Source organism: Eleginops maclovinus, chromosome 7, assembly GCF_036324505.1.
Source record: "Eleginops maclovinus isolate JMC-PN-2008 ecotype Puerto Natales chromosome 7, JC_Emac_rtc_rv5, whole genome shotgun sequence".
Lineage (NCBI taxonomy): Eukaryota > Metazoa > Chordata > Actinopteri > Perciformes > Eleginopidae > Eleginops > Eleginops maclovinus.
This window is the reverse complement of record NC_086355.1, coordinates 6,445,598-6,464,479: the sequence shown is the minus strand read 5'-3', so window position 1 is coordinate 6,464,479 and position 18,882 is coordinate 6,445,598. Positions and strand designations below refer to the sequence as shown.

General features: G+C 41.8%; 2 protein-coding genes across 2 annotated transcripts; both read left to right on the top strand.

The window, feature by feature from the left end:
- The first annotated feature begins 1,318 nt into the window (after positions 1–1,318).
- Positions 1,319–14,751, top strand: rev1 (REV1 DNA directed polymerase). Its single transcript, XM_063888589.1, has 22 exons — positions 1,319–1,567; positions 2,533–2,608; positions 3,700–3,832; positions 4,405–4,573; positions 4,663–5,175; positions 5,556–6,391; positions 7,575–7,673; positions 7,815–7,925; positions 8,048–8,174; positions 8,710–8,838; positions 8,942–9,096; positions 9,375–9,494; positions 9,580–9,800; positions 10,038–10,210; positions 10,465–10,691; positions 10,773–10,966; positions 11,171–11,443; positions 11,728–11,827; positions 11,931–12,139; positions 12,227–12,371; positions 12,765–12,867; positions 12,961–14,751. Exons 2-22 carry the CDS (start codon positions 2,543–2,545, stop codon positions 13,070–13,072), a joined length of 4,215 nt encoding a protein of 1,404 aa, XP_063744659.1. The 5' UTR covers positions 1,319–1,567; positions 2,533–2,542; the 3' UTR covers positions 13,073–14,751.
- A 475-nt stretch (positions 14,752–15,226) lies between these two features.
- Positions 15,227–18,812, top strand: txndc9 (thioredoxin domain containing 9). The gene is made up of 5 exons (XM_063888344.1): positions 15,227–15,315; positions 16,789–16,985; positions 17,443–17,561; positions 17,772–18,026; positions 18,132–18,812. The coding sequence occupies exons 2-5, from the start codon at positions 16,812–16,814 to the stop codon at positions 18,247–18,249; spliced, it is 666 nt and encodes a 221-aa protein (XP_063744414.1). The 5' UTR covers positions 15,227–15,315; positions 16,789–16,811; the 3' UTR covers positions 18,250–18,812.
- The last annotated feature ends 70 nt before the right edge of the window (positions 18,813–18,882 follow it).

The window sequence follows — 18,882 nt, the reverse complement described above, 5'->3', positions numbered from 1 at the left end:
TGCGTGTGACCTTATTTCACTCCATGGTGCATTAATTCATTCATTGAGCTCATCACTAACGTGGAAAGCATAGAAATACAGGACACAAAAGTCCAATTAGATGTGTCTTACTGTAAATACACCACATTAGTATTTGGTTATTATTACTGCAGATGTATTTATAGCCTATATGAAACAGACAGTTTATGGTTTTGACTCAGTGTGCATGTGACCTTGTTTCACTCCATGGTGCATTAATTCATTAATAAATAACCCATTTTTAAAAAGGTTTTTTCTTACTGTACTTAAACTGTACTTGGTTATTATTGTGTCAATGTGAGCACCGTGACTGCTGCTGGATCATACGCACGTCCCTCTGCGTCACGGCCGTCAGTAGTGAATGTGTTCCGGGCCGTTTGAGGACACCGAGCTGCCCGGAGCCAGACAGCACAAACACCGAGAGAAAAAAACCCCAGACTACGCTTTTCATCGACTGTCTGCCGCAGGAAAGCAGGCAGTGTGGGCGCACTGTGAACACAAACCCTCCTGATATAAGAAACACATATTTAGAGGTGGACAAACGGTCAAAGAGAGATAAACCAACGGTTATTTTCTGTATGCAAATGACTCTATTGTTAGTGTTCATATATGCTGTGGTCCAGTGAAAGTATGGGGGGTTTGTAAACTGTACACAGCTTTTACAGGATATGTTTTACAGTCATTTCAGGTGACATGCACCCGGTTGCCCGCACCGTGGCAGCATTATAACCACAACTTGATGCTAAAAACAAGAAGCCGGGGATGAGCCGGATCAAGTTAGCTGAGAGACGCTATAAGCTAACCGGAAGTTGTGTGGTGCTTTTAAAAATAAAACTCAGTCTTGGCTAGACAGGATATAAATTACTCTTCCATAGTCAGACAAAAAGAAAAGCAAAGAAATACAAATATTCGCAAGATTTGTTCAAATATAAATGACATAACAGGAACATTTATGCAAAGAAATTGAGTCGGAACAATTGAAATGGGAATAATGTCAACCTAAATGTTTAATTTAGAAGAGGATTCTTACTGACTGTGTTGCCTCAATGTTTAGACCCTATATTTAGATAAGTATTTGAATCTAAATATATTAAATGTACATTTTTAACACCTATCTTTCTTTATATAACCCCCCCTGTTTCCATCAACAGCACGTACACACCTTTAACGTTTATTGTCCTCGAATGTTTTATTTTGAAAAACACCCGGAACTACTAAGTTCTGCTTACTTCGCTTGACGCTCGCTGAGAAAAGAGAAAGCAAAAAGCTCCAGCAGGCGGGCGGTAGAAATGGAGAGCAAAAGGACTGGGAGTGAGAGCGAAAACGCTGAAGAGACATGGCGTGGCAGCAAGACAAAATAAAGGGATTTCAGCCCAACAAAAAGGACTTATCTGAAGAACAAAGTAAAGGTTGACGAGTCGAGCTAGCGTTTACTGACAGGAGGATTTTCATTTCGCTTTGCTTTGGTCTCACCGCGTAATCAGTGCGCACTGTGTGTTGTATCTGCAGAGAAGTCTGTGGCGAAAAACACAGCCTGACAGGATTAAAGGTAAAAACAAGTCACTTGTGTTTGCCATCATTTATCCAGGAGTGGTTTGCAGATTCACAACCGCATGGAAGTTGCAAAGTCGTTATAAGTAACCTTAATGTGTCTATTGTCTGCTAGCTGAATTGGCAGCTTTGTTCATGAGTGCATGGCCACACTCAACTCGTATTTCTGCTTGCATTGACACCATGTTAACCAGTCCTGTCATGCGGCATCGACATTCCCGATTTACTAACAAACAAAGCATTGCTTGAGTGGCTAGGCTAACTTGCTGTTAGCTGCTTGCATTGGGAATGTGACAAAGTGCCACATGGGGCTCTGTTGTAACCAACCTGTCAGTGTCTGCAGACCTGCCTGGGCATGCCCTTGGACACAAAGCTGTGCGTAAAACCAATATCACAACATATCTGCTGAATTGACATTGAACTATAGTAGTAAATGCAGAACACAACAGCCATTAGTGTCAGAGCTTGTCTGCAGCTGAGGAGGCTTTGTAAAAACAAGCAACCATCACAAAGTCAGGATTTTTTGCAGATATTATTTACTAAGTTCATAATTAAAATGATTGACACGCATGTTTCTGATTTATGTTTACATCCACCATCATATCAGGATGATTGGAAAGCTATTTGTGTGCATCACAAACACAAATGTGTGATCAACAAGTTTTGTAAAAGCAAAATACTGTAATGATCTTTATGTATTTGCTTGAATGTAATCTGTGCTACCACGTATTTTTATTTTATTTACAGCATTACTTTCATTTTGTATTCATATTTGTCACGTGAACTATTCTAGTAATTGTCCTATCCTGTGTTTCACTCTTATTGCTGTTGCTGCTCTGACACCTGTATGAAGTTTAATAAAGGTTTATCGTTCTTAACTTTATTAATGAACTAAGCACTAAACTGAGGGCAGTCTGGTGTCTTTCCAGTAGTTATTTCTAACTTTTCTTGTCTTGCTTTCAGGTATCTCAGTATGAGTCGAGATGTGTGGTCAAAGAAGAAAGCCAATGCCAGTGGTGACAATGGTTGGGCTGAGAGGGTGAGTGTAATCATAATCAAACAATTTAGGACAAAAATAACCCCAGAATGAAGACATGAAAATAAAAACAGTTGCGCACATGACCTTCTGAGAAATGTAACCTCAAGGTAGGTAGATAGACTGATGAATATGCAGTTGTAAATACTACGTTAAGAGTAACAATTGCACTGAGATAAAAGGTATTGCTAGGTTTATGCAAAGTGAGTTTCACAATATTACTGGGAGACTGTAAGTGAACATCCCTTTTCTTCTTCACCCCCTGCAATTTCATTAAAGCAGCGAAGAGCCTGAAGCAGATCGCTAGTCATTGTCTAATTAGTTTCAGGCTGGAGGGCCACGCCCCAAAACTACATCACATAATAACAGTAGTATCACCATACAGACAAGACCGTAATCCCACAAAGCTATTTGTGTAACTGAAGTAGAACAATGTAAACCCTCATTTACCCATGGTAACATACATGTGCCCCTTAATGTCATACATACTGATAGTATCAATTATTTGGAAAATTATCATAATTGCAGTATTAGTGCAATATCCAAATCGCACAGGGCACGCTATTTGTATGTAAAAGGTGAAACATGGAACTAAATACCTTTCTGTATTTATGTATTGCAGTGCTGCAGAAATGTCCCTGCATACAAATTGTAATTGTAGAGACTTTATATAATATATTCGTAATAATCAACAGACCATTTCATATATTGATTCAATATTTTAGCCAGATTGAACAAAAAACATGAAGCAATTAACATTACCTAAAACTGTGAAGTATTTTCCTTTTATATACATAAAATTAGTCAAATTTGGTGTTTATGGAGGTACTATACTCATCATAGAGAAAGACATTTTGATATTCCTAACAGCATTTCAAGACTCTATATTAACCTTGAAAGATGTATTCATTTATGGCCAAACAAACATTTTGGGCCATTATTTTATAAACCATTAAATAACAAACGTATACATTTATTTGTACATTTTCACAAATATCCTAGATTGCCATATTGCTGTGGGATTCTGCAGGCGCAGTCTTAGTTGAAAGTGTTTTTCTAACCTTCTCTGTCTCTGCCCTCCTTCTTGTGTGCAGGGCGGCTACATGGCTGCCAAAGTCTCTAAACTGGATGAGCAGTTTAAACTGGACACCCCCAGAGAGATTCAGAAGGACGGGACCTGCTCCACTATTTTCAATGGAGTGTCTATCTATGTTAACGGATACACAGGTAAGACTACAGCACCTCCATATTTTCACACTAGTTTTTCTCTCTTTCCCTCTCAATAATTCATCATTCATCCTTCCTGAAGTCACCCGAGCATCAAGAAATACACATTTCCCATCTTACGTGTTGTGCTAACATATCACTGCAGAGAAGGAAGCGGGCATCTGCTCAGGACGCTGGTGCTCATTCTCTGGCAGGTGTAGTTGAGTAGAAAGAAAATATTTCCTACAGCAAACTTCTCCCCACAAAGTGTGTGGGTTATATTGAGTAACTCTGTGAGAGACATTGTAGATTAGTTCTTTGAGGCAAACATCTCAGGGGATGATATATGTAACATTCGGCACCACAAAAAACTAAATCCAAAGAGATAAAAGTCAAATATATATATCAAAATAGTTGTTTTTCTTCTTGTTCCTTTCACATAACTGACTTTATTTGTTGCTCATGTAAATGTTTCCTTTGTTTGTGATGATTTTCTGCTAGTCTGACTTTTGTCTTGTGTGTAATACCGTAGAGATACGTTTTTTTTGTCTTTTGGTTGATATTTTATTGTTTATTTGACTGTTTGGGAGCAGACCCGAGTGTAGATGAGCTGCGCAGGCTGATGATGCTGCACGGCGGTCAGTTCCACATGTACTACTCTCGCTCCAAGGTCTCCCACATCATCGCCAATAACCTGCCCAACAGCAAAATCAAAGAGCTCAGAGGGGAGAAGATCGTCAGGCCGCTGTGGATCACTGACAGGTGAGTTCCGTAGGGGAGGAGAATGTCTTGCTTATTAAATATCATAGTGTAAAATCCCCTGTGTTTACATTCTCATTTGTTTTAAACAGTATCAAGGCTGGGTGTCTCCTGCCCTGCCTGCAGTACCAGCTGTACAATCAGAAGGGCCCGCTCTTCCCTGCTATGATATCGCGCCAGGCGTCGGAGATTGCAGGACCGAGCCATCAGAAGCTTCACCTGCCGCAACGCAGCATGCAGCGCAGCATGCAACGCTCTGTTCTCAACCATGAAAGCCAGAATAACTCCACCCCCCCCCCAAACCACAGTCGACTTTACCAAGACAACATCCAACCTCAGTCCGTGCAGCAGAGCTCTGCTGCTCGCTTCATTAACCCACAGCCAAGCCACTTAGCATCCACTTACCTCAACACAGACCCCAGGCACAGAAGCCCCTCACACACCCACCTGCTGCCTAACCCAAGCCCCATCAAACCCCCCCAAAAACCCCCACTTTCCCTTCTACAAACACCTCAAGCTAATCTGCAGCACCAGAGCCCCGGTCAACAACAACCTCACAGCAACTCTTCTTGCAACAGCAGCTGCAAGCAAGTGGAAATAAAAATGTGAGTATGGAAATTTAATGAGCCAGAAAAGTGGGAAATTCATAGAATTTGAAATTGAATAGTTAATATTTCCAGGCCTGGAAAAATACTTGAAAACTTTTAAATCCACAAAGCTTAAGTTGTTTTACATTATACAACACTAATTTCCTCAAAGAATAAAACATCTCTTTTTCTAATTGTCTGCCCTCAAGCCTGGCCTATTTGCCTGTCCGTAATATCTTAAAACAATGTTTAATCATAGGTCAAATGTATTAAAAGTAATGGAAATGCACTTGCTAAATAGTGTAGGAATCCAGAAAGAGAGAACCGTTTTTCATTTACACACATTGTGATACATTATTTCTTATTAAATGAAACCTCTTCATCTCTTTATCTCACAGAAATGGATTTCTGCAGACCTCATTTGACGTGATGAGCCATTCGAAATCAAAAGAAATGCAAGAGTGTGGCAAAGCAGATCCTCTGCCGCAGGTGGTGAAGGAAGCTTCCCTGACGAATGGACACACTCATCTTGTTAATGGTGCCTTAAAGCCAGAGGACCTGCTGTCCCCTGCTACAGATGAACCCTCTGATGACAAGGAGCTGCCTCAACGTGGAGTCAAGAGTTCAGACGATAAACCTCACAGTCCTGGGCCGCTTCAGACCAAACCCGACCCTTATGAGTTCCCCCAGAGTCCTCCAAAGCAATCCGACCAGTCTGCGGTCTCTTTGAAGCAATCCAGTTCACATGAAGCCAACGAGAAGAGACTCAAACCTCCACCACCTACCTACCAGGAGGCTTTAAAAGCCACCGAAACCCACATAGTCCCAAAACAGCTCCAGACATCCCGTCCGCTTAATTCAAATCCAGAGAAGACTCCTCCTTCACCTGCACATCGCTCTCTTTCTCATTCTCCTGTTCGTCTGAACGGAAGTCACCACAATGCCTTTTCATCTGCCTCGCCAAACTCGACCAACATAACATCCAAACCTCATCATCTCACTGAAAAGTTTCCATCACCCTCTAAGTCCTCGGCGCTGCTGATGGCACAGACGGGCGGTCTGATCTCTGAGTATTACTCTCACTCACGTTTACACCAGATCTCCACATGGAGGTCTGGCTTCTCGGAGTATGTCAATGAGCTGCACAGCAAGAGGAAAGCAGCGGGGGGCGCGTCCTTTCCTGGGAGAGAACGATTGAGAAAATCGGTGGACCAGCGCTCTGCAGACAGTGGAGGTAAGAGAGGAAGGGTCACAAAAAAGTGTTTTATAACAAGGGTATATATGCAGTGTATGTGATGTCACTGTCAGCTGAACTGTGGTTACCCCCCCCTGAGTGGTAGTGTCGCAGAAGATATGTTAAGCTCAATTTTCCTCTACTGGGACATGTCTCCATGCTTTAAACTTCAAAAAGCTCTTTATTTTTCTCACACTGCCTGTGCTGCAGCGCCTCTTTTCACCCTCTGTCTGAAACCAGAGCCCAGTCTGCTCTGATTGGTTAGATGGCCGGCTCTGTTGTGATTGGTCAACTGCTTAGAGATGTCCCGCCCCTTAGCCTATCACGCACAATGTGTTGGAGCGCTAGCCAATAGAAGCCCAAGTTTTACAAAATGACATCAGTATGTTGCAGAAGTAAATAAATGACTTCTATCGTGTCTGGCGGGGGGTTGGATTGCGAGAGAGAAACTCCCTCTGGAGGGAACACAGGGATTTTAGCCTATGAAGACCATGTACATGGACAAAAACCTATATATAACACACTACAGGAAAGAATATCTCCATAAAGCCTGATATGGTCCCTTACAGTAACAAGTTCACAGAGAGCTGTAATAAAGGGAGAATATGCATTTCAACCTGTCCACATACAACTAGAATATCTTTCGACAAATGACAGGCAACATTGTTCCTGCCCAGTTCTGTGAACCAATGGTTCTTTGGATAGATTTAAGGAGAGCAACTTCCTCTATGCTCTGCTTCCAACTTTTGACAACTTACAGCTGCTTGTTTTGCCCTTTAGCCCGTCAGTCTGACTGAGGGGGTTGTGTGCCGGTGGGAAAATGACGTCTGTGCATACCCTCTATATTTAGGTCTCATGGTGACTCAAAGGTCTGAGACGCATTCCACATAATTTCTCCTCTTCAAATTCTGTCAGAGACATTCATCCTCGCTATGTGTCTTTTTTTTTTCCTTGACTATAGGCTGACAAAAAAGGCTAGAACAAGAGGTGGGGTTTCTAATCTTGAATACACAAAGCACAAATAAGGCCTATAATAACAGTTCCTAGTTCTTAAATGATCAGTAATCACTCATTTGCAGTATTCAATGAGTACTCCTGGAGTTCTGTGGATCCTTTGATGTTGCATTCATATCGTGATTTGCAAAAGCTTCCTCTGACTTGTTGCTTTTGTTTGTGTGGTCAGGTACGTCAGCACCCACAAGTGTCAAATCGTGTATTTTTCACGTGGACATGGACTGTTTCTTCGTGTCTGTGGGGATCAGGCATCGACCAGAGCTCAAAGGTAAGGCCTCCTTTGGATCTGTTTTGAAGTGTGTGCTGCCAGTGAAACATATTTATATGCAACACAGCACAGGCACCTGCTGCACAGAGCAGTGTCAGACATCCAGTCCGTCACCTGGTTGATCTCGTGGTTGTCTTGCAGGGATGCCTGTAGCTGTGACCAGTAACCGTGGACACGGTCGGGTCCCCCTGAGGCCCGGGGCCCAGCCTCAGCTGGAGCGCGAGTACTACCAGAGGAAACATGCTCTCCCTGGTGAGAGGCACATCATACACTCCCTGGTTGTCATGGAGCTTGCTGCTGACCTTGATTCTTCATACGCCTGTGCATTTCCTGTATTATCCTGACACTAAATGCACATTTGTCCTGCCTTTCAGAGAGGGAGGATGACGATCTGGACACAAGTCCATCACAAGACAGTCCTGTCCCCTATACGAACGGAGTGGACCTGGATGCTGCTACTCTCTCCATGGCAGAGATTGCATCCTGCAGTTATGAAGCCAGGTAGGATATTCATTTTCATTGGTATTTATTTTTTCTGGTGTTCATCGCTTAACCTCAGCTATGGTGCTCAAATGTCGGTTTTCTCCAAACCGGGGGCATGCTGTCCATGTTACAAAACACAAATATCTGTATATATGGTTTAAAGGAATGGTTAATATGACGCTAAAGGTTTGTGCTATTTGACGTAAAATAGATACGAGTCATTACAAGTTCTTGAATTAGCTCTTCAACTCTGATTTAAGTCTTTCTTAATGCTCATCATACTGCCATTGTTTTGTAAAACAGTTAGAGAGAACACAAAGTCTCCCATCACCGCATCGCAGCACGATTGAGAAGTGTTCACTCATTCCAACCTCTTTGTGTTTGTAATTGATGTATGAGTTTCTGTAAAGCCTGCTAGTTCTCATTCTGAAATATCTTAGTGATGTCACTTAATCATGTCTTCATCCATCCTGTGCTGGGTCCTTGAATCATATGCTTGAGAAGATGTGGGAACTATGTTTTTATACTGACTGTAAATGGTTCCCTCTCACAGGCAGGCGGGCGTGAAGAACGGGATGTTTTTTGGGAAAGCTAAACAGCTCTGTCCCTCGCTGCAGTCCGTCCGATATGATTTTGAAGCGTACAAAGAGGTGGCTCTCACCATGTATGAGACTCTGGCGGGGTAAGAAGAACTCCCTGCTCTGTTTTATTTCTCACTCACTTCCCTGTCCTCTTACAGGCAGAATGACACGAAGCACGCCTTCTATTCAATTTGTTCTCTGCAGTTACACCCATGACATCGAGGCTCTGAGCTGTGATGAGGTGTTAATCGACGGTTCTGCTCTGCTGGCCGAGCTGCGCATCGACCCACAAGATCTGGCCGGCGCGATCAGAGCCGACATCAACGAGAAAACAGGATGCTGTGCTTCAGTGGGCATGGGTGAGTTTCTGTTGTTCCTGTACTGTAAAATACATCATGTCAGTGTTTCTATTTGATCAGAATCAGAATTCTTTAATGAGTCCTGCAGCGGGGGAACTTACAGTGTTACAGCCAAATTGGCATAGCAGGTAAATAAAGTCAAGCGATAATAAAGAGTAAGCTAACTTATATACAAGTAGCATGGCCAAAAATGAGTAGCAGCAATAAAAATACGACATGACAAACATATATTTAGGTGTTGAGACATTATAAAAGTTACAAGCTGCTCATCTGTTCAGGGTCCAACATCCTCCTGGCTCGACTGGCGACCCGTAAAGCCAAGCCAGACGGACAGCACCTCCTGAAGCCTGAAGAGGTGGATGATTTTATCAGGGAGCTGCCAGTGACCAGCTTACCAGGTACACACAGCTCCACCTGCTGGTCGCTCAGCATACAGTGTTTCCTGGAGAACATTTTCGATTGATTGTCTTCTATTTCCCAAAGGTGTGGGTCCTGTTATGGGCAGAAAGCTGGCTGGTATGGGAGTGAGGTCGTGTGGGGATCTCCAGCAGGTTTCTCTGTCGCAGCTGCAGAAGAAGTTCGGACCTCGGACCGGACAGACTCTGTTCCGCTTCTGCAGGGGCCTCGATGAGCGGCCTGTCCGCTACGAGAAGGAGAGGAAGTCTGTCTCTGCTGATATAAACTACAACATCCGCTTCACTAAGGTTGGACCGACCTGTCTTTCTGTTGGTTCATTTATTCTTTCTGTAGTTCTTTATTTGTGCATGCTAAAAGAAAACAAAAGAGAAGAAATACAATGACATGAGGGATGAAATTAAAGGAACCCACCCAATATTGAAATTAAGAAACACTGTAAATCAGAAATGAGGAGTGGCTGCACTGTTATTTTCTGCATTTCCCACCCTTCTCTTACCCCTTTGACCCCCTTCCACTGTGTCCAGGTTGACGAGGCTGAGTCTTTCCTCACTAACTTGTCCATGGAGGTGCAGAAACGTTTACAGGATTCCGGGCTGCGGGGCCGCAAAGTTACCCTCAAGGTCATGGTGCGAAAAGCTGGAGCGCCACTGGAGCCGGCTAAATACGGAGGTCATGGCATATGTGATAACCTCGCCAGGTGAGACCATCAACCATGCACTGATCGACCACTGTAATTGTATTTATAAGAAACAGAAGAAAACAGAAATTGGAACAAATCTTAATTTGGCCGATTGGCTTTAAAAAATAAATAAAAATCAGGATTGAAAATTGAAAAAGGTGCATGTGTATCATAATCCCTGTGTGTGTCTAGTGGTTTATAATGTCCTCTCCATTGCTTATATGTCGTTGTCTCTGTGTCGACTCATTTCTGTCTGTCTCCTCCTCTGTCAGGTCTGTGATGCTCGCTCAGTCCACTGACAGCGGTCAGCTGATCGCCGCTGCTGTCATCAAGCTGTTCCACGCCATGAAGCTGCAGGTCCAGGAAATGAGGGGAATCGGCATCCAGGTCCAGCTCCTTGACGGACATCACTCTGGCCCCCAGGACTCCGCGGGCCCCGGGTGTCGCTCCATCAAACAAATGTTGCTAGGCCAGGGAAATGGCAGATCTAGGAAAAGAAGTCAGTGTAAAGTCTTTGTGTTTCAGTTTGTGTCTTAGTTGTCGTCTGGGATATCAATTCTGTTTAACATCAACTTTACAGCTGCTGCTGACGACAGCACACATCAGGAAAATGCTTCCTTAAACGTCGGCCCGCCCTCCAGCTCCACTCCACGTCCTCTTTCCTCCCCCGAGCCGGTCCCAGGGACGAGCAGAGACCAGCATGCAGGCAGACAAACTCCCAAAAACTCTCGAGTGCGTCTCAACTTCAGTATCGAGGTCCCCTCCCCTTCACAGGTAAGGACTCAAAGGAAATATCTTTTCATTATGTAGATTTTATTGTATATAAAAGCTCACACAAGATATACTTTCTTTATTATTAATTTCTTGTGTTTTGACCCTGTTCTAAATGTATTACTTTTTGTTTTAGGAAGGAGATATCTGAGTGATTGCAGGAGCTGAACAGTTAAAGGTTTTCAACAACTTGTGTTTCCTTCCCAGGTGGATCGCTCTGTGTTGGAGGCACTGCCTGCTGATCTGAGGGAGCAGGTGGAGCAGTCGTGGACGAATCGGGACAGGACATCAAGCCACCGTCGACCCCCAAGCCCAACGGCCCCTGCTCCTCGTCCTCCCTCTGTGAGGTCTCGTCCCTCCTCCCCTCCTCTTCCTGCTGCTTCAGCACAATACACGCCACCCGCTGGCACGTTGCTCCTTCAGATTCCAAATCAGCCTGACAGTCCGGGGATTGTACTGGAACTACCACACTTCTCGCAGGTAGGGAGTACGAGAAGAGGGAGGTGGATAAAAAAAAAGTTCATAATAGTAATAATTTATTGAGCTGCTGCAATGTAAAAAATTCCCAAATTGGGATCAATAAAGTATCCACCTATCCATCTATCCATCCATCAATCCATCCATCCATCCATCCATCTATCCATAACTGTCCAAGAGCGGGACTTAAGAGGCGCTGGATTATTTACATGATAATAAAATGTGTGAATTGTTAGAATGATATCAAGAGTTATTGTCATTTAGACTCTCCTGTTTCCTGCCTGCAGGTTGATCCGGACGTATTTGCCGCCCTTCCCAAAGAGCTGCAGGAGGAACTGAAGTCTGCCTACAACAGAGTAACAAATGTCCAGCCTCAGGCAAAAATATGTAAGTCCCAAAGTGGATTTGTTAGGAATGAGTTGAGTTGTTATACTACTATTATAAGCTGGCATGTCCTCTTTGGCTCATGTATTCCCTGTTGGTATCCCAGCAGTGGAGCCGAAGAATCCTCTGCTGCAGCTGAAACAGCCAGGAGCTGGCGTTGGCATTGGTCGGGTGAAGCGGCGCTACAAAAGAAAAAATGCAGCGAGTCCCGTTAAAAAAGGTCCCTCGCCTGTGAAGAGACGAAACACGACTAACAGCCCGGCCAAAACCCTGCCACCTCCTTTAAAACCACGGGAACCAATAAACACATTAAAAGTGAGTCAATAAACTCTTTCCTACATAAACACGGTGGCAGTGTGTGAAGATCGTTTATGGCTCACACATTTTTTTTCCCCTTCATAGACGGAAAATGGTCCCTCCACGTCAAACTCTAAAGCAGACATCCCAGTGTCCAAATTCATCCCTCGCCCTGCTCCTGTGTTGGCCGGAGCCTACGACATGACAGACATTAAGACACTCCTGCGGGAATGGGTCACCACCATACCAGGTATACTTTGTAGAAGTCGAGCTGCACATTAACAAAATATGTAGTTGATCCACAGAAAGATAATAAAAGTATTTTTTTATGCAGAAAAAGGCTGTTTTCAGAATCTAAATTAGGGAGATTTCCTACTTTTTGTGTTTTGTATGTTTAATCCCATGATAAACTGAATATATTTGGGTTTGGGACTGATAAAAAAAGACATTTAGACAAACTATTTAGGGCTTTCAGAGACTTGGATGGACATTTTTTTTACTATTTTTAAGACAGAACTATCTAGAAAATAATTTTAAAATGTTAGTTTTAGTCTTACAGTAAGGAACAGCTGTCTCATAGTGCCTTTTTATTTAATTACCGATGCTGTTATGCGTTTTAATCACTTTATTCCACTTTTGTTAGAACCCATGGAGGAGGACATCCTGCAGGTGGTGAAGTTCTGCACTGATCTGATCGAGGATAAAGATCTGGAGAAATTGGATTTGATTATAAAATATATGAAAAGGTAAGTAGAGTTCCCCCCCTGCAGGGAATGCACATCCCCCGCCTTTATTTTTTAATTTCCATGTATTCCTTATCTCTGGTCTTTTCCCTACAGGCTCATGCAGCAGTCGGTAGAGTCTGTTTGGAGTATGGCTTTCGACTTCATCCTAGACAACGTGCAAGTGGTTGTGCAGCAGACTTATGGTAGCACCCTGAAGGTAGCATGAGGAGGAAGAAGGTGCACTGTGTTCACTGTGTGTTACCATGACACCATTTTTTTATTTTGCTACTATCACAAGGACATCTGCAATACAAATGATGACGTCTAAATTCTGCTATTTCTCCTCAACATCATGTTCTCAGTGGCTTCCTGAGAGTGAGACACAATTTAACGACTTCAACCACACAACATATGAAAGTTACAGGAGCCATGACAGTATTAGACAAGAGTGTGTACAGTTAAGTGTTTTCTGTACTTTTTTAAAAAAGGAACACAAATTGAAAAGCAGGAAATGTACTTGTAAACTACTCTCCAAAACTCAGAACAGTGATAATCGTAGCAGTTTTTTGAAAATCCATCATTTTCCATATGGAGTTCTTTTCTAAATACATGAAGTTTTATAAACTGATTTTTTGTAGGCAGTAATTTAACTGTTTCTTATTAAAAAAAAAAGGTCTTATAAGATTTTAAATTACCCTCCTGATTTCCATCTACATTTATGTGATACGACGGTTTGAATGATGTAAGTCACAGGCACATTTTTATTATTTTTGCAGTTAAATAAGCCTAGGTTTAAAATGACAACCCAGTCATCATGTTTAAACACAAAGCACCTTTTAGAGATTACAGAATCAGTTAGGGTTGTAGTGCTCCTCAGACTTATGATTAAAGGACAAAACATCTCCTTGGTGCTCCGAGCTACTTGGACTAACCTGTGATGTATCTACTACTGCTGTCTCAAAAAAGCCAACAACATATAGTCTGCTGCATACAGTAGTATCTTTTTTCCTCTTCTCTTGCAAAAAAAGTGCCAAACCTTGTTATTATAGTATGTAAATAATGTTTTTAAAGAAAAAGATGTACGTGGAGGGTTTACCTCTTGTATTGTTTACATGTAGTGAATTCTTAGTAACTGTCTCTAAATTGTAAAATCTCCTTAATCTTTAATTGTTTGTAAGTATTCCAACATGGAAGCTGGCCAAAGCACTTCCTGTGAGGTTAACTGTTGATTCTCAGTAGCATTCTGAGTTATGGCAATCAATAAGTAGCCTATGCAGTTTTTTTTTCACTAGCAAATGAGATGTCCCTTCAAGATAATGTAAAGTTTCATACAGCCTTTGTATCTGGAGAAAATCTTTTCTAGTGTTCCAGCCTAGTCACAAATCTGAATATTGAGATAATGCTGGATTTGACCAGGTGAGCTGATTTTTAACTCAATGTATGTACTTGTGTACTTCATTCAATGGAGACATGTGTATGGCTTGTGGCTACATCCTTGTATTTCTGTGATTTCACTTTATGACTGGCGATCCGAAGTACTCAGCAGATGCGGCTGGCTGGCTGGCTGGCTGGCTGGCTGGCTGGCTTGTGATTTCACCATGCAGGACATTATGTGCGTGAGGTTGGAACGTTTTCTCAAAGCAGTATCCCCAATATGCAAACCAAATCAATCTGTTATGTTTTCAACTTGTTGAAATGAATGTAATTCAGAATGTGTAAGTCTCCTCTCACTTTCCAGACGTTTGCTTCTCTTCACCTGTCATATCTTTCTGGAAAGGAATGGCCAGGAGTTATAACTGGCCAGTCTTGTCTTCTCTAAACTGGCTTGTGCCTGAAGACCTGAAGCTGTGAAATTGTTTGTAAGTTTTCTAAAATCTTGGTAATAAACTGTAAACTCTGTATCAATTGATGTGTCTTTGTCGTTGATTATATTTATCTTGGATTTTAGAAGTCTTCTGAACATTTTACAAATTTAAAATATGAACAAATTGCTAGTCTTGAAAGATCAAGGTTGTCCTCTTCAGGCAGGCATGAAATCCACAAATATGCAAACATTGGTTGAATCTGTTCATATTTGGTTCAATAAACCCACAAGGTCAAGAATTTCAATCATCCCAGCCAAAACCATTTTCTATTCAACATTTTGTTTTTGCATCTTTTGCTAGATTGTACTTTGTGTGTTTCCTTTGTAAGCCAGGCGGTTTATGAAATAAATGAAAACCAATCTCTATCAATACTAATATTAAAATTGAAATTGAAGTTGATTTATTAATAATTGTTCTTAAAATTAGAGATTGAATACGGAAATAAGCCCAAAAGAAGTGACAATAAAAATAAATATCTTTAAAAAGTGTTTCTTTTATTTTATGAAATGCCCGGATGTAGTTCAACCTCAACCGGATGTATTATAACGTCACATCCTCAGCAACCGTTTGCATTTCGCGCAACTGAAGCGTCAACCCTGATCAGGTAACCTTTAAAATAACGGCTTTATGATTATGGATTAGCACATTTTTATTCACACGACGTATCATTGTCTCATTTTCATCTTACACCTGTGTGAAGTTGTTTTCCTTTTTATCCCTGTCAGTGTTTACATCTATGAAACTCGCATGGCCAACGCTAGCTAGCTTAGCATGCTAACACACGCAGTTGTCAGGGTTTTTTGTTGATGACTGGCAGAAAATAGCAACCGTGTTAGCTTCATTCATCGTTTGACAGACGTAGTACAATTATCTGCACTTAAAGTTAAAAGGGAAACGTCGAAAAATGTGATAAACAATGTCACTGCAGCTCACGCAAGACTCTTGGGAATAACCAAGCGACGAAAAGAAGGAGTGCCCAGTTGTCACAAAGGCTTTACCTCGGGTCGAACAGTGTCTTATATTTGACAGGTTTCTAACTGGTTAAAATGAACAGCAGGTATTTAAGTGGTGAGCATAAGAGCTTTTTGAAGTCTCTGAATCTCAAGGAAATTAGCCTCAATGCTTCACTTCTAATATACTCAAGCTTAGGGTTCAATGCAATGTTCTCCTCATACATCCATGGTGCAATGGACCACAACTTCACTAGCAACATTTCACGTGACGCACTAATCCGCCATCTAAGGCATCCGTTGCTTGATACCATATACACAACTTTGTTGAGGGTTTATTTTAGTCTGTAAAGGATACTTAACCTGGATTGAATTTGCCATAAAGTGTGTAAAGATTCAAATGTGTTTGTGTCATATGCACAGTAGCTACAGTGTAGTAATGAAAATCTGAAGTTACACTAAGATGAGCTAAACACATAATAGAATACTACGATATTGTAATAATACAAATGTGAAATGCAAACTGACGAATGAATGAACGCACTTCACAGAGCCCAGGAGTGCCTTCATAACTTAAAGCATTGTGAGCGCATTACCAGTTATTTTATGGATCTATTTCAATCGTTCAATCGTACATTGAAAATTCTCAACCTCAACTATACAAAATAGACTGTGACTTTAGGTGTGTTGTTTTTCCTCAATGACTGGACAGTAACGTTACTGGTACATACTGCGTTGCTCATGTTATGGCATTAGCTAAACCCGTACCCTGCAATACATTTCCACCACATGATGGGTCTTGTGTTCACTTTTTGTTTAGTCATTCAACATTTTGTCCAACGATGTGTAGTCAGTGTGGATACACTGGATATTAGAAACAATGTTCAGTGTAGGAAAAAACGATTCAACATCCTCACAAACAGCCCAGATGCAACCATAAAGATGTAACAACACTAAATGGAGTGTAAAGTTTCCTGTCTGTTTTCATGGGAAAGTAGTTCTTCTCTTGCTATCATTGTCCTTGGCAGGTATGGACAGGAGAAATGTAATCTGGTGTCTTATTGTTTACTTGTTTTCTGGCCTCCTGTCTCGGCTTACATTATGTGTTCTTTTCCTTCTGTATTCAGAGAGAGATTCACACAGAGCGACCATGGCCCACCAATCAATGGACATCCTGTCCAAGGTTTTGGAGCAGACCACCAAGGTGGTGGAGGAGAAGTTGGATGCACAGATGAGCAAACTGAATGACATTGATGAAGATGATTTGGAGAGACTGAAGGAGAGGCGATTAGAGGCGCTTAAAAAAGCCCAGAAACAGAAGCAGGTATGTAAGGGCAGCCAAACTAAACCCATGTTGTGCATATACATCATGCCAAAAGTTTCAAAAAATCCTGAGAAATCCAAATGTCAGGGTGATGGTGGTACCCTGACATGGTGCTGCTACCTATTCAAGTAGACACAGGATTTCTGCAATATTGTGGAATTTTGAGAAAGACCAGATCAAAAAAAACCGTGATGACTGTTTGGATTCAAACACGTTTAAGACATTATTAACTTGTTGTTTGTCATCAGTGTTATGCTTTCATAGCAGAAGAGTGTCACCTGTTTTTTGTTTAAACATTTTCTGAAAAGTATTTGAGTTTTTCATAGGGACCATGGAGTTGGTCTAAACAGCAGGATTAAATATGGATCTTTGATGGGGGGAAAAGATGCTTGAATGTAAAAGCCAATCTTTCTGTTTCATTGTTCTGCTTCTCACCTCAGTATTTTCTGTTTTCAAGGAGTGGTTGTCTAAAGGCCATGGAGAGTACCGAGAAATCTCCAGTGAGAAAGACTTTTTCGGCGAGGTCAAAGACAGCAAGAAAGTTGTCTGCCACTTCTACAAAAGCTCCACCTTCAGGTCAGTCCATTGCTAGTGTATATTTATATCAAAGACGTGACAGAGGTGCACAACAACAAGATTCGTTCTAGTTTTAATTGGATAATTTGAGTGGTTCAGCTATTACTTCTCTATTTTAGGTTAGGTCTCCTCTTTGTTTTACATTTCAGTAACTGAGTGTTTTGTGATCCTGCTGTTAAATTTGTTCTGTCTTCTGTCCCCTAAATATAGGTGTAAGATCGTCGACAAACACTTGACCATCTTGGCCAAGAAGCACGTTGAGACCAAATTCATCAAACTGAACGTGGACAAGGCCCCGTTTCTGACAGAAAGGCTGCGGATCAAAATTATTCCCACACTGGCCCTGCTAATTGACGGAATAACAAAGGACTATGTGGTGGGATTCAGCGACATTGGAAACACTGACGACTTTCCCACAGAGATGCTGGAATGGAGACTCGGCTGTGCGGATGTCATCAACTACAGGTGAGATACACCACCTTCACCTGTCATGCATTATAGCTACAGAGTCAGAGTGGATAAAAACACAAATGCGTTCTGCTTTAACATCATCCTCTTCCTTTGTTCTAGTGGTAACCTGATGGAGCCTCCTACAGGACCACAGAAGTCGGGCACAAAGTTCACAAAGGTGGAGAAGAAAACCATCCGAGGACGAGCTTACGACTCAGGCTCTGATTCTGATGACTGAAAAGCTCTGACGCTAATCCTGTTTCCCTCTTAAACATTCTGCTTTCACTTTTCTTCTCATCACTGTGACTTACTCTTTTATTCAGGTTTTACATATTTTTACTTCTATCCTGTCTCTTTATTTTCCCATCAAATCTTTTTGATTCAGCCTTTTTTAATGACTTGCCTGCCTTGTTTGACAACAAAATTACAAACATGCCTTTCAACAACAGAAAGCTTCACTGAGCCACCGAACCAACCTTTTATCCGATATCTCTAATGTGTTGGTGTTTGAAATTTCCCCTCTGTGGGACGGACAAAGGGATTCGGATTCCGATTGATTTTCTCTGTGACTGAAACCTTGAAGCTTCCTCGTGAATTGCAGGCGTTCTCAGTCTTCACATTGTTCTGTTTCTCTCCCACGTTTGCCTGTAACTCTGTGAGTCTGACGTTAGAACAGAAAACATGATGCATGATTACCTAGATAATCAAAAGCATCAGAAAGCATTTTTACACAACATTTCCCTGTAGCAGCAGTTCGCCTTGACTAATGCGGACTCAATAAAAATGTGTGATTTTAAAAGATATGGGCGTCTGTGTTTTTTCTTGTACATGTGAGAAACTGATAAACCAAATTGATGTAATACACGAAGTT

What these genes read in the sequence shown, in the direction of transcription:
- rev1 (XM_063888589.1), top strand. Translation starts at nt 2,543, where the DNA reads ATGAGTCGAGATGTGTGGTCAAAGAAGAAAGCCAATGCCAGTGGTGAC. An exon ending in GCATCGACCAGAGCTCAAAG is followed by an intron (nt 7,674 to 7,814) that starts GTAAGGCCTCCT and finishes GTTGTCTTGCAG; the next exon opens with GGATGCCTGTAGCTGTGACC. An exon ending in GCCAGTGACCAGCTTACCAG is followed by an intron (nt 9,495 to 9,579) that starts GTACACACAGCT and finishes TATTTCCCAAAG; the next exon opens with GTGTGGGTCCTGTTATGGGC.
- txndc9 (XM_063888344.1), top strand. Translation starts at nt 16,812, where the DNA reads ATGGCCCACCAATCAATGGACATCCTGTCCAAGGTTTTGGAGCAGACC. An exon ending in AAGCCCAGAAACAGAAGCAG is followed by an intron (nt 16,986 to 17,442) that starts GTATGTAAGGGC and finishes TCTGTTTTCAAG; the next exon opens with GAGTGGTTGTCTAAAGGCCA. An exon ending in GCGGATGTCATCAACTACAG is followed by an intron (nt 18,027 to 18,131) that starts GTGAGATACACC and finishes CCTTTGTTCTAG; the next exon opens with TGGTAACCTGATGGAGCCTC.